The sequence below is a fragment of the Orcinus orca genome, chromosome 3 (assembly GCF_937001465.1).
Source record: "Orcinus orca chromosome 3, mOrcOrc1.1, whole genome shotgun sequence".
In the NCBI taxonomy this organism is placed as follows: Eukaryota; Metazoa; Chordata; class Mammalia; order Artiodactyla; family Delphinidae; genus Orcinus; species Orcinus orca.
In genome coordinates this window covers 105,578,049-105,593,090 of record NC_064561.1, presented here as the reverse complement: position 1 = coordinate 105,593,090, position 15,042 = coordinate 105,578,049, and the positions used below count along the sequence as shown (strand labels likewise).

The window sequence follows — 15,042 nt, the reverse complement described above, 5'->3', positions numbered from 1 at the left end:
TAATGAAAATATTCCCTTACCAACAAAGGAGTAAAATATATTATTATATTCCAGTTATTTACTACTTAAAGGCTTCAAAAATATAATAATATATGGAGAAAACTTCCTGATTTCAGGACTATCTCAGATTGCTTTAAGTTTAACCTCAATGAATTGTTTTCACATAAATTAATTATTCACATAAATATTAGTTTTTTTTAATGGAATAGAATGTAGAATTCACCACCACCTCACTTCAGCCACAGTCCATCAATCTTTTATTTTACCTTACTTACTACATTTTGAAGAGTATTTGAGCCAATATTCTCCCAAACCAGCAATAATGAATCCCATGACTTACAGAACTCCCTACACTAAACTTTTTCTTATTGTATACTTTGATCTTAAATTTATAATTAAAAATCCATTTTTATAGAGAAATTCAGCTCTTAACCAAAAGAACTATATTTCAGTTTTTCTTATTTACAAACAAAACCTTTACCTTACATAAGACTTATTTTGATTACCTGAAGACTGAATTGGCTGATAAAGTCAAATACAACAAATAAAATAAAGAAGACATCAATAAGCAAAATTTTAAAACTGTCAAGTTTACCTGCTGTCTTGCTTGTAGTGATCCCAATCACGATGATCTTTACCATTACTAAAAGAAGAATAGGGTCTTTTCCTAGAGTCACTCTTTTTATAAGAATCTCCCTGATGTCGGTCTTTATGATGATCATGATATTGAGATAAGTGCCTATCAGATGAGTAACTGTCCCTGCTGCTATCATCATGATTTGTATTCTCTTTTAATCTTTCCACATCTGTTAGATAGAAGTGTCCAACTTTTGTTAATGACTTAAAAAAATACATGGTAAACAAAAGTAACTTCACTGCTAGATTATAAGAACTTTTCAACTCCAACTAACAAAACCAGTTCTCAAATACAGGCAGTTACAGCATTTAGAAATGGCTTTACAAAAGCCACACTAAGGCTTACGAATAGGTTACTTTAATCTGAAATGTGAACAATCACAACCGAAAAGTATAAGGCCCTTTTCCTTCTCAGACTATACTTTTGTGACTCTTACACAGAAAGAATACTATCATTCCAAATAATGTTTTTTTAAAAATATGTTCATTTCAACAATTATTCTATAATTTTCTAGAAACTGGTAATAGGTTGATTTATGGGAAAGTTAATAATAAGCTAAAAAGGATTATTAAGATACTAGATACAATATAATAACATGGGTATATATCATCTAAAACACCCCCCGCCAAAAAAACCCCCCAATTTTAAAATTTACTTTCCAAAACAATTAGCAAGACTGACTTACCTGGATTTCTAATCACTTGAGTATTCAAGTTGCTGTTCTGGTCATTATTTTGCTAAAATAAATGCACATAGGTAAGAATCTTTTAAGTGGCTTCAAACACCCTTATAAAAAACAGGATACAGAAAACCCTTATGCTAAAAGAAGTCCTCACTTAAGATATTAGAATGTATAAATGTAATATTTGCAGATATTTTTTAAAAGTATAAACTATTTGTCCCATGACTTTTTAAAAAGTTTGACTTTGAAATAATTTTAGACTTACAGAAAAGATGCAAAAATAGTACTGAGGGTCCCCATATGCTTTTTATCAGATTCTCCTACTGTTAATATCTTATATAACCATGGTATAATGATCAAAACTAAATAATTAATACTGGCACAATACTATTAACTGAACTACAGACTTTATTCAGATTTCACATTTTTCCACTGAGATCCTTTTCCTCCAGAATCCAATCTGGTACTCCATTACACTCAGTTTTCATGTCTTCTTAGTTTCCTCCAAACTGGGACAGCTCTTTAGGTTTTTCTTGTCTTCCATGACCTTGACACTTTTGAAGAATACTAGATAGCTATTTTATAGAGTATTTCTCAATTGGGGTTTATCTGATATTTTCTCATGATTGGATTGAAGTGATGCTTTTTTGCCAGGAATTCCACAGAAGTGATGTACCTTTTTCAGTACACAGTGCAGGGGGTTCATGATGTCAGTATGTCTTATTACTGGTGACATTAACTTTGATTGCTTGTTTAAGGTGGTGTGAGGCAGGTTTCTCCTCTACAGAGCTATTATTTTTCTCTTTGTAATCAATAAACATCTTGGAGGAGATACTTTTAGACTATGCCAATATCTTGTTTTCTTGCCCACTCATTATAGCTTCCCTTGGAGGATCTTACCTGTAACAAATTTTATTGTGAGATTTTCTATTTCCTTTATTCCTTCTACATTTATTAACTGAATTCTTCTGTAAGGAAAAATGTTTCAATAACATAAAGAAAAAATGATGCATTCATTTACCTGAGATTCCTGCCGTTTTTTAATAGCATGCTTATATAATTTATGTAATTTTCTTGCATCAAACTCAGTAAACTTAGATACAAAAATCCACAGGTTTCTAGAAGAAGAAAAGGCAAGTTAGTCTGGTGGAAAATATTTAGCTTTTTAATGAAATCCCTTCCCTCTACACAGAAATACACACATCTTAGCCCTCTATGGAACAAGGTCTCAGGAGATTATTTCTAGCACTTTTTTTAAAACTTCATATATGGATAAGATTCCAAATAAAACTGGACATTGTTAACTTTTACTTCTCTTTCAAATTCCTTCATTTTACAATCTTTGGATTTGAAAAGTAGTAATCAATCCTAATTTGAAACCAAAGGGAAGTAAACTTACTTACAAATCAGGAAGGGACTCATACTGTGGTTCAGATTAGATACAAAAGGAATAAACTATGTTAATAGTTTGAGTAAAGATACCATCAGATAATATGGATTAAGCCTGTGAATTAAAGGTCCTGAATAATGCATTAAAAAGCAACTGTCATTTTATAATTGTGATGTAATCGTCATGAGAGTAACGTGATCAGACACTATAAACCAAGGACAGTATTGTATCTTTAGGTCTCTCTTCCCAACCCAAGGCTGGGATCAGTAATTGATCATGGTACTCCTTCATGATAAATTCAGATGCAGTCTCTGAATCCTTCTCAACACAGCTTCCTCAGAGGCACTAATAATCAGTGACACTTGAAGTCTATCTGCCATCACTGAAAAAGTAACAGCTTCATATATTTACAATTTTTTCTTGAACCACTAGCTTTACAGTAGGTATGTTAAAGATTTTGAATCTTGCTTATATAAACAGAGGAAAGAAATTACTAATTAGCCAACGATGGAGGTTTAGTGGACTACCCAATATCAACATCTTTGCTGAGTCAAGCAATAGATTTTTTTTTTGTGATACACAGGCCTCTCACTGCTGTGGCCTCTCCCGTTGCGGAGCACAGGCTCCGGACGTGCAGGCTCAGCAGCCATGGCTCACGGGCCCAGCTGCTCTGTGGCATGTGGGATCTTCCCAGGCCGGGGCACGAACTGGTGTCCCCTGCATCGGCAGGCGGACTCTCAACCACTGCGCCACCAGGGGAGCCCCAAGCAATCGATTTTAAGTGATTTTTAAAAAATAATAAACTCTGTGTTGTGTGAATAATGACTTCCCAAAAGAAAGCCATCTCTCAGGATATTAATGGAAGAAAGAAGGCCTAAGGAAGCAAAAATTCTTAGCTAGAAAATAACTATTCTCATCCTTTTTTATGGGAGAAATAAAGTTATACAGAAGCACTTAATTGGGGGATTTTTTTTTTAAGATTTATTTGTTTATGGTTGCGTCAGGTCTTAGTTGCGGCATGTGGGATCTTTCGTTGCGGTGTGTGAGTTTTCTCTTCTCTAGTTGTGGTGTGCAGGCTCCAGGGTGCATGGGCTCTGTAGTTGCAGTGCGCGGGTTCCAGAGAGCGTGGGCTCTGTAGTTTGCGGCATGCAGGCTGTCTAGTTGAGGTGCGCGAGCTCAGTAGTTGTGGTGTGCGGGCTTAGTTGCCCCACAGCATATGGGATCTTAGTTCCCTGACCAGGGATCGAACCTGCATCCCCAGCATTGTAAGGCGGATTCTTTACCACTGGACCACCAGGGAAGTCCCAATTTGGGGATTTCTAAACAGCTGAGACATATTTCTCTCAAATACCAAGCATCAATTGCCTATGACTACAAAACATACATTGTTACAAAGGCTTGAATGAGATAACTGTATAAAGTATCTAACCTGTGTCTGGCTAGGTACTTTATACAGTTTTTATATTTTCAAAGCTCTTTCCTATTACTTAATTCCACAAATAACCAGCCTTTAGGTAGGCACAGTCAATGTAGCAGACAATTTTTCAAATAAATGAACAAATGGGGTAATGAGGCTAAGTGACTTGCCTAAACTCATATAGCTAGGTAAGGCTAGAAGGCAGGGCTCTGGCTCCTAATTCTCTTTCCACTAAGATGAGTAATTCCCAGCCTTTTGATTTTGGACATTGATATGTGTGAAGAGCTGCTTGCTAGTAAACTCCTAAGTGTTAGTAAATTTTGGAAATCAGAAATCTGTGAGTCATACAAAAATTGCAAAATTATCCCAGCATGTATGCATACAGAGATGGATATCTGGTGATTTTCTAAAAGAATTCTTACCAGTGTTGTTAAGACAGTTGTGGCTTTCTCAAGTGTTTTCTTTCCTTTTTGTTTTATTAATTATAAATTACCATTTATAATTTAGTTTGTGACAGCTCTTTGCTTAACTGTGTATATGATGATACCTATTCCTCATCAATATTTTGATCTATAATTTTACAAAAACTAGACTATAAAAATTGTACTGCAGTTTAAAGAGCAGTCACCCAAACCCTTATATTTAATGTGCATATGTGTGTGTAATACTCTCAAAATTTGCTTCTATAGTGATACTTCATATAGCCTGTAACACTGGGCTATTTAAATAAATTATGGCATATTAACAGGCATATCAAGTTATAAAGACTAATATTAGCAGGCTATTTTAAACTAATGGGACATTTTCACAATACATATGCACAGACTATTTTGTTTCTTAATTTTCAACATCATGAAAATTTTCATACAGCAAAGATAAAAGAACTTTACAATGATCAACCATATACCTAATACCTAGATTCTCTTATTAGCATTTTACTGTGCTTGCTTTATCACATATGATTCCATTATGTCCATCCCTCTGTCAATCCCTCTAGTTTTTGTTTGATACATTTCAAAGAAAAACAGGTATTAGTATATCTCCCCCCTAAATACTTCAGCATGCATATCATTAACTGGAGTCAATATTATTTAGTTTTTTCTTTTGAAACACTCTTTAGATTATACTACTCTCGGTAATCAATTATCAGTGAAATGAAAGAATGAAGAAATAGCTAATACTGAGTCATGAAAGCTAATTCTTTCAACAAATTTGATAAAAGTTTATCAGATAGCAGTTGGGAAAATTAAATCATTCCTAAATATAGTAAAATCCTTGTAATTTACATCTAACTTAATTAGCCAAATCCTATTATTATCCATTGTTTGACATTAAATTAGAATAGCTTATTTAAAAAAGTATCAAAACGCTGATTAAAAATGGGCAGAGGAACTGAGTAGGTATTTTTCTAAAGAAGACATACAGATGGCTGACAGGCACATGAAAAGATGCTCAACATCAGGGAAATGCAAATCAGAACCAAAATGAGATATATCACTTCACACCTGTCAGAATGGCTATAATAAAAAAGGAAAAACAAGTGTTGACCAGGATGTGGAGGACATGGAGCCCTCATGCACTGTTGCTGGAAATGTAAATTGGTGCAGCCACTATGGAAAACAGCATGGAGGTTCCTCAAAAAATTAAAAATAGAGCTACCATATGATCCAGCAATTCCACTCCTCCGTACTTTTCTGAAGGAAATAAAAACACTAATTCAGAAAGATATATGCACCCCCATGTTCACTGTAGCATTATTTTTACAATAGCCAAGACATGGAAGCAACCTAAGTGTCCAACCATAGATGAATGGATAAAGAAGTGGATCTCTCTCATTCTCTCTCTCTCTCTCTCTCTCTCTCACACACACACACAAATATTACACTGCCATAAAAAAGAATAAAATCTCGCCATTTGCAACAACATGGATGGACCCAGAGGGTATTATGCTAAATGAAATATGCCAGACAAATACTATATGTTTCACTTATAGGTGGAATCTAAAAAAACAAAACAAATGAACACGTAACAAACAGAAATAGACTCACGGATACAGAGAACAAACTAGTGCTTGCCAGAGGGAAGGTGCATAGGTGCATGGGCAAAATAGGTAAAGGGGATTAAGAGGTATAAACTACCAGTAAGAAAATAAATAAGTCACAGTGATGTAACGTACATCACAGGGAATATAGTCAATAAATACAACAACTCTGTATATTTACAAATCACTAGGTTATACACCTGAAATTAATAGTGTAAGTCAACTATATTTTAATAACAATAAAGTAAAATGCAAATTTGGTCCTGTTTAAAAATAAATGAAATTAAAATTATGACTAATGTTCATGGGGTTCTATTAATTTATAAAATACTTGAGTTATTTATTGAAGATAAATGAGTGTAATCTGGTTTTCATTTTGTTACTACAACAAAAGGCTAAAAAAATCAGTATGTCTTTAAATTGTTAAGAATACTGTGTTAGGGCAGTGGTCACCAGATGATATTAAAACTTTCACTATTGGTATGACATTAACCTTGAAATAAAATTTATAAGCAAACTTAGAGAAAATTAATTAAATGATACCTGAGTGAAGTGAAATCCACAGCAGCTGAGAAAATTCATCGCCTTTAAATGAATTTATAGACTATCTCTAGACTATCTACATTCTACAGTTAACTCAAAAGAGTAAAGAGGTAGGAATTAATAAACTGTGTTTTTATTAGTAATTAAATTTCTTTTTAAGAATACTTTTTTCCCTAGAAAAAACCTAGTTGAAATTAGATTCTGGTCCTAATTATATCACCTGCTGAATTGTGTGATCTTGGGCAAAACTCCAGACCTGCAACTAGCCTAAGAGTGAGCGCCTTGTTGTTAAAGTTCATGCCCTATGCGCCTCCTTGGCCATTACCCCAGTCCCAGCCCTACAAAGCTGTTCACCTGAGTCCATTTTTTTCTTCTGTAAAAATGGAAGTATTAACTATTAAGATTTCCTAAATACAGCATTTTTAAAAGGATCAATTAGAATGACGCATATGAAAGTACTTTGATATACAAACGAAACACAAATATACATTATTATGGTTATCACTTGATTGTAAGTGATTTTTAAATAAAAACTAGTGTTGCATTTCTTCACCAACTATTTGGCCAAAATATTTATATATAAACATCTATAAGCAAGAAATAAAGCAGATAATTATGGTTACTGTAAAAATTTGCTTAACGTCAACTGCTGTATAATTATGGGTGAAGTCCCTATCTTTAAAATTACAGGTAAGGTCTTGATCTTCCTTCCTTTTGTAGAATCAGTAATTGTAGCTGTGTTCTGTGGGTTGGAGTGGAATAGAGCAGGGTGGTCAGAAGTTCAACCTTAACACAAGGGACTCTCCCTTCTACATTTTTCCCCAATCTTTCTCTAAAGACAGCACTCAGACCAGAGCAAAAACTAATTTGCTTTTGAAATATTTTTCAATTGGGGTCTTTCTGTTCTTTCCCATTTAAAGGAATCTGGTATAACCAGAGACAGTGGCAGCAGGAATAAGTACCAAGGAATATGAAATCAAGGTAGATTGGGAGAAAAACAAAAGCTAATTTGCCCAGCTGGGTAAAAAGAGGAATAAAACCTTGGGAGAGGGCTTCCCTGGTGGCGCAGTGGTTGAGAGTCTGCCTGCCGATGCAGGGGACACGGGTTCGTGCCCCGGTCCGGGAAGATGGCACATGCCGTGGAGTGGCTAGGCCCGTGAGCCATGGCCGCTGAGCCTGTGCGTCCGGAGCCTGTGCTCCACAATAGGAGAGGCCCGCGTACCGCAAAAGAAAAAAAAAAACCTTGGGAGGTAAGGGCGAACACAAAGAAAAATGTCTTCTGGCTATTTGGTCTCTCTTCTTTTAAAGGCTTTTTTACCCCCCTCCCCCATTTCCTAATAACAACCTAAACCTGAAATAACATCCAGTTGTATTAGTCGACATGTAATTTCAACGAGATGCTGCTTATTTCTAATCTAGAAAGCAGGTAAAATAGATATTCTGCCTTCTTCACAACATCAAAAATCTAAACTCTAATTATATTAAGGTTTAAAAACTGGTATGTAGTACACAAGTTTTGTCAGAGAGAAAATAAGCTCCTTTACACTAAAAAGTAGAAAATAACTTTAATATAATCCTTTAAATTAACTAAATTTAGCTTTAAAAATAACTCACTGCATTTCCTTTTTCCCTAATTTTATCACAGACAAGCAACAATCAAGAATATGTCTGGGAGCCACTGACAGAGAACATTTATTTAACTTTGGATCTTGAATATAAAAAGATAGAGGAATTCCACTATCTTCTCATTTAATCCTAGTATATATAATTAAACTCTACTGTATTCATGTCCATGTCCTGTGGTTCTGTACTTTAGGGGTCCCTGTATGAGTTGATAAGAGCTTGAGAAGGATGGAGTAATTCTATTTTATGGTATTTAAGGAAAGCATTAAGCTCCGGTGTATATATATTCCAACCATAAATAAAAGATTCAACTAGACACTATGAATAGTACTTGAGAATTATTGCCTCTCATTCTGCATAATATATCTTATCATTATCCTTCAATAACTGAAAAATATGCAGTGCCTTATCATTTTACACATGATAATACTGGGGGGCTCAGAGATATTGGTAACTGTTTAAGGTCACAAAGCCAAAAATTAGCCAGGATGGAACTAAGCATGCATGTCTTGTGATGCCAACTCCAGTGATCATTCCATGTCATTATAGGCACATGACTTTAGGCTCTTCTTCATGTCTGTGAATGGTTTCAGTTTCTTTAGACATGAGCTCAGTTTCACTTGTTTTCAAAAGCCTAGTGATCACGATCAACTTCTATCTCCTCTTTCTAAAATGGGGGTCCTGGTTGAATTTAAGAAGAAAAGGGACAAGGATAGAAATTTTTTTTTTAACTTTTGTGTAATCATCATGCCTCCTCCAGAAATGTGTCATTAAATTTTTTGTTTTGATGTATAGCTGCACTACATGTAGCAAAGTAATCAGAAGGCTAATAAACAGATATCAATGACTGGTTTATGCTCATTTTATTTTTTTCCTATCCTGTCTAGTAGTCTGGCTTAACAGTGTCCTGGATTTGGTAATCATTAAGTGATTAGTATCATATCATAGCAGTTCAGATTTATAATTTTAAAACCAACTGTAACTTTAAAATCAATCAAATTGCTGCCACTTCTAAGATGAAGAGGAAAACAGAAGTCTGCATTTTACATTGCTTGAGGACATTGAGTTTTACAAGGCTTTAGTCATACTTAGAAGATGAATTGCTAAATTTATGTAACAAATTGGTATACCAACCTCTGAAGATATTACTGAGAATAATTTGGTAAATTGTGGAGATTTTTAAAAATAAAATGCAATTTGAATTTTAATGAAATGCCTTTCACTATTTATTTAAAGGCAGAGATGCTACCTGTGGTTTATCATGATGCACAATTAAGTAATCACTTATTTATAAAAAGCTTTAAAGTTAAAGGAAAAAGTGAAAGCAATCATCCTCAGGTTACCTTTTTAAACTTTTTGTTACCTAAACTTCAGAAGTAGAAAAAAAATTGAAATACAAGAGACAAATAGATGGTTACAAAATTACAAATTTAACACTTCCTGAAAAATACATCACTTACTTTCTCCACTGCTTGATTTGTTCAGGATTTGTATACTCTTTCAGACATTCCGTGATATGGTCTCCAATTTTTATTAAGCACTGTCTAGTATGTTCCAGTTGTTCTCTTTCTGAAAGGCCTTTCTCGGGCCTATCAAGTTGCTTCAAAGCTGCTTTGACAGGCCTCATTCTTTCTTTACACTTTAAAACAGGAAAATAAGAACACAAATACATGTATTAAAACCATGAATTCAACAAAGATCTACTTCTTTCAATCATACTTACTTACCTGAGTAAATATAGCATTGTCTAATGCTAAAACGAGCATTAAATCTCACCTCACAGCTCTTAAACATCAAGCATTTCTCCTTCAGACTTTATTCAGAAAGCAAGGCTTTCCATTATCATTTAAAATCAGTCTTTGCCTAAGTAAAAGCCTTGGATTTTAATTACTTTTTATAAAAATGGTTACTTTTTACACTGTAGAACACCATTCTAAACAGACTTAACGTTAAAAGATAACAAAATATTTCAGAGTATAACAATATTATGTATTGACTATAATATAGAATACAATGTAAAAAAAGATCTTTATATATTGGCAAAGCTATTTTTATATATAAATACATAAATAATAATCTTTATATAATATATTGGCAAAGCTATTAACATCAATATAGCTAAAAGTATAAACTGTCTATTCTTGGGGCCGAAGTAGCTAATGATGAATTTTGCTTCTATCGTATTTGGGCAGTCAGGGACGTGGGGGTAGTTGATGGAAACCAACCTCTTCCTTGGCCTACAGAGCACTAGCATGCTAGTAAAAGGACAACACACCCAAACTGTACCATTCAGTAAAGTCCAATTTGTGTAATAAAAACTGTTAACCTTATACCAAAACCAGAATTAAAATATTACTAAAAAAGCAAACTGCAGATAAATTTTATTGTATACAAATGCAAAAACAACTTTATAGTAATTATATCCATGAGTAGCAAGTTGAGTTAGTTTGGGGAATGTAAGGATGGATCAACTACAGACAATATATTTAGTTGACCCAATGCCACCATTTATTTACATCACTGCTGTGAAGGGCCTTTCTTATTATCAATTAAGTGTCTATATTATATGTGCAAATTTGTTTATGAGTACTTTATTCTATTTTATTGACCTATTTCTCCAAATCAGTTGGGAAACTTTCCATTTTGTCAGGAATAATTTAACACTGGAATCATTTATTCTTTAGTTAAAATTAGAACTCAGCCAAGCCTAATGTCTTCTTTAAAAAAGGGAAAATTTAAATTTCCTTTCTAATTTTTAGTGTTACTCATATTTGTTCTCTACATTTTCTGTTTCTTGTTCAATTTTCTAGTTTATATTCTGCTAGAAAATTATTTATTCAACATATGTAGGCTGGATACATACTATATTCTAGGCGTTGTTCTAGACCCAGAAAACAGAGTGGTAAATAAAACAGAGACCCTGCTTTTATGGAACCTGTAGTCTAGTAGGAGAATAGAGCCAATAAGTAAACAAGACATAGTGTTTAAGATGGTGACAACCATGATAAAAAAATAAATAAAGCAAGAAAGAACAGGGAGCTTTCTACCTTACTTAAGCTTTCAGAGAAGGGTGATGCTTGAGCAGGTATCTAAAGAAAATGAAGGAGTAAGCCATTTCAAGCAGAGGGAAGAGCAAGTAAAAATGTCCTATAACTTGTCTGACATGTTCAAGGGAACAGTATGAATTCCAGTGTCGCTGGAACCAAGTGAGTCAGGCAAACAGCAGGAGATGATGGGAGTAAACCATATGCTGTATCTTTTAGACTATTGTTATGAATCTTTTATCCTGAACGAGAGGGAAAGCCATTCAAGGGTTTTAAACAGAAAAGTAACAAGGGGTGACTTTATTAACCCTGTAACAGTTATTGTCAGTCTGGGCTGCTGTGTGGAGTACAAACTGGGGTATGAAAAGGGTATAGGGTGAGATGCGAAGGGTGAAAGCAGTGAGAACAGCTATGAAGCTATTGAAATAATCTAGGAAAGAGATGGCTGTGGCTTGAACCAGTGTGTTAGAGCCAATATGATTTACTCATTGAATGTGAGTGGAGGAAAAAGAGAGGAATTGATGACTAAAATCTATGCTAAGGTCAAGGCCTAAAGATGGGAACTGGAGCAATGATAACTAATGTTTATAAAGCACTTATTAGGTACCAGAGGCTGTGTGTTCATTGCTTTAAATTTGATTCTGACAATAGACCTTTGCAATACCATTCACTCTATTTTATAGAAAAAGAAATTGAAGCTTAGAATGAAATGACATCTGTGAAACCCAGTTTTGACCTCAAACACTTTCTTGACTGCTAAATTATACTGCTATCTAGGAAGACAGATCAATAAGACACAAGAAAATCAAGAGATGCTAAATGAGGCAAAGATGTCAAGGAAAATGAAGACTGGGAAAAGACCAGTGAATTTCTTAATAATCAGAGCTATTCCCGAATACAATAAAATGTATATACCAAGAAATTTTTTTTTTTTTGCTGTACGCAGGCATCTCACTGCCGTGGCCTCTCCCGCTGCAGAGCACAGGCTCCGGACGTGCAGGCTCAGCGGCCATGGCCCACGGGCCCAGCTGCTCCACGGCATGTGGGATCCTCCCAGGCCGGGGCACGAACCCGCGTCCCCTGCATTGGCAGGCGGAATCTCAACCACTATGCCACCAGGGAAGCCCCCAAGAAAATCTTAATCATACAAGCTCAGAAAATCTGGAGTCCATGTTTAAAACTATTCCATTATTCCTTTCCATAATACAAGAGATTTTAAATCATTTATGAAGGTTAATGAAGAAGAAATTCATGCACTGGGCACAAAAGAAAACTTTCCATTTCATCGGTTATATGAACAAGTCAGATGGCTAAGGAGGAAATGTGGGCAAAGAAGAGGCAAGAGGTGCAATTTCACTTACCTCAGTAATGGAGCACATAGTGTAGGGGAAGCAGTTCAGAAGAGTTCAGTGTTTTCACCTCAGAAAAGCAAAAGCACACCATCACCCATTCCCACCCAATACAGAGGGGGTAAAAAACAAAAACAATAGAAAATGGATAGAGAGGCTAGATTAAGATCTAGGCCATAAATAGAAAGGTTAGCCTTAAAAGTTGCTAAGGAATCACAACATGTGAACCTGGAGAAAAGATAAAAATGAAAGTCAAGAGATAAGATATATGTTCATTCAAGTAAGTAAGATGGAAGACAGGAGCTGCAACAGCTTACTTGGGAATGTCCCCAATATTCTCAGAGATTAGAGGGATGTAAACAGCCAAAAGTGAGGAGGACAAGAAAACTGTGGCAGGAACTATGTTATTTAAAGAGCATATCTGGAACTATATTAGGGCATGTAATGGAATCAGTAGGAAATGAATAAATGCGTTCTCAGTCTTAATATCATCTAGTCAGAGTACACAATAGGAGAAAATGGGACATGAAGATGAGCTGGGGATCTAAAAGGACGTAGTAGGTCGAACACAAATATAATTTTAGAAGGTGAAAATTTCCATCTTTCAAGTATAGCATTTGATTAGTATCAGTGATAAAACTGACTTAAGATTACACCCATAAGATTATTTGCGTTCCTGAATATATACAGCAAATAAACCCTTTGGAGAAAGGCCAAGATAGATTCTCCCTGACTCTGATGAATATAAAAGCATGGTAGCATGTAAAACCAGTAATATTTTAGACCAGTGTTCCTCAAAGTGTGGTCTATGAACCTGTGTTAGTCCAAAGCAGGATAGGTACAGAAATTTTAGAAACCTTTATATCAGTTTGACAGTGCAAATTTATACCTACTGAATCTAGTAATACAACACCAGGGCTTATATTTTATATTCTTTTCTTCCTAATTTCATTTTTATTTTATTTTCTAAAAACACTGGTCTGTAAAAGATTAGAAAAGAAGGGTCCTTCACTGTAGATAAAAAGCACTGTTATATGGATAACAGGCTCAGGAATTGAAAAGTTTAAAATTCTAAAGTTGGAGGAAAAAAAGTTTATTCCCTAAATACCTCTTCTTAAAATCTTTAATTTATGAAGAAGTTTTTCTAGGTTGATTCTAAATTTAGGATACCTTTCAAAATTTAAATCTATTGCTTTTGTCAGCTTGAACTGCAATGCTATCAAATTCAAACACATTTCTAAAGTTTTAAAAGATGAATATAAATTAAATAAAATGCTATATGAATTATTCCTAATAACCAGAAACTTTACTACTTACTATGCTGAATGTCTTCTGATCTAGCTCTTCAGATTCTTCAGATATGGGAACTGGTTCACCACTTGCAGTGATATGAACTGGAGCATCCGACACTGAAGATTTCTTAGATCTTTCCTTGCTATCAGACTTGGATTCACTCAACTGATGAAAAAAAAACACAACAACAACAAAGGCAAAAATGATTAACACTTCCAGAAGAATTACGGTCCCATTTTATTCTATAAAGTTTACTCACATTTAACATTCTTATCTATTTGATCTTTCCCCCATTTTATTTGGGGAAACCAAAAATAAAGCTATTCTGTAACATTATTTATTAGGTAAGGCATCAAAAAGGATTCAAACCTGTTCTTCTCCTCTACTAGATACCCATATGCATTTTTAAAGAACTCAGTTATTGAGACTAATTGGGCTGACAGACAATTTATTCTCCTAAACTGTAAATATGCTGTTGTGTCACTTTCTAAGTTTTATATTATGATTTGCATACCTTTTCTTCCTTTATGTCTTTTTCTTTCTGTATAGCTTCTTTTACTTTGTTTTCTCTTTTCTCTTTAAAATCTTTTTCCTTTATATCTTTCTTATCCTCTTTTTCTTTTATCTCCCTTTTAAGTTCTCTTTTATTTTCCTTTTCTTTCGCTTCCCTCTTTTCTTCTGGTTCCTTCTTTATACAAACATCTGGCTCAGGTTTTTCTTCACTGTCTCTTTCTGTTTTAACTTTTTTATTTGGATGTTTCACAGAAGTGATCTCATCCTGAAAAGTGCAAGTATGGCCAATGTATTACTAACCAAATCTTGACAAAGACTAATTTCTTTTCTTTGCATGACTACGTATTGCATGTATGTGGATTCTGAGAGAAGTAACTCAGAATCCCATTAGTAATGATACATGCAATATTTACCTTCCTATAAAAATTAAGGTAAGCCAATCCCATTCAAAATTCATAACAAAATTAAAGGAGACAGAATGTCTTCAAATGGCAAATGTTTGAAAAGGAA

At 34.4% G+C, this 15,042-nt stretch overlaps 1 protein-coding gene across 7 annotated transcripts in view; it reads right to left on the bottom strand.

The window, feature by feature from the left end:
* Window positions 1-15,042, bottom strand: part of CHD1 (chromodomain helicase DNA binding protein 1) — an 81,747-nt gene that overhangs the window by 9,662 nt on the left and 57,043 nt on the right. For 3 of the 7 annotated variants that reach the window (XM_033400616.2, XM_033400627.2, XM_033400620.2), the window contains 5 exons: window positions 14,044-14,184; window positions 9,794-9,972; window positions 2,341-2,437; window positions 1,323-1,374; window positions 596-806 (listed from right to left, as the gene is read on the bottom strand). In XM_033400616.2, the coding sequence (XP_033256507.1) occupies window positions 596-806; window positions 1,323-1,374; window positions 2,341-2,437; window positions 9,794-9,972; window positions 14,044-14,184 (680 nt within the window). Of the gene's footprint in view, window positions 1-595; window positions 807-1,322; window positions 1,375-1,995; window positions 2,220-2,340; window positions 2,438-7,926; window positions 9,015-9,793; window positions 9,973-14,043; window positions 14,185-14,533; window positions 14,798-15,042 lie in introns of those variants that run through there. The other 4 variants (XM_033400603.2, XM_012536029.3, XR_007476319.1 and 1 more) reach the window with 3 other exon arrangements.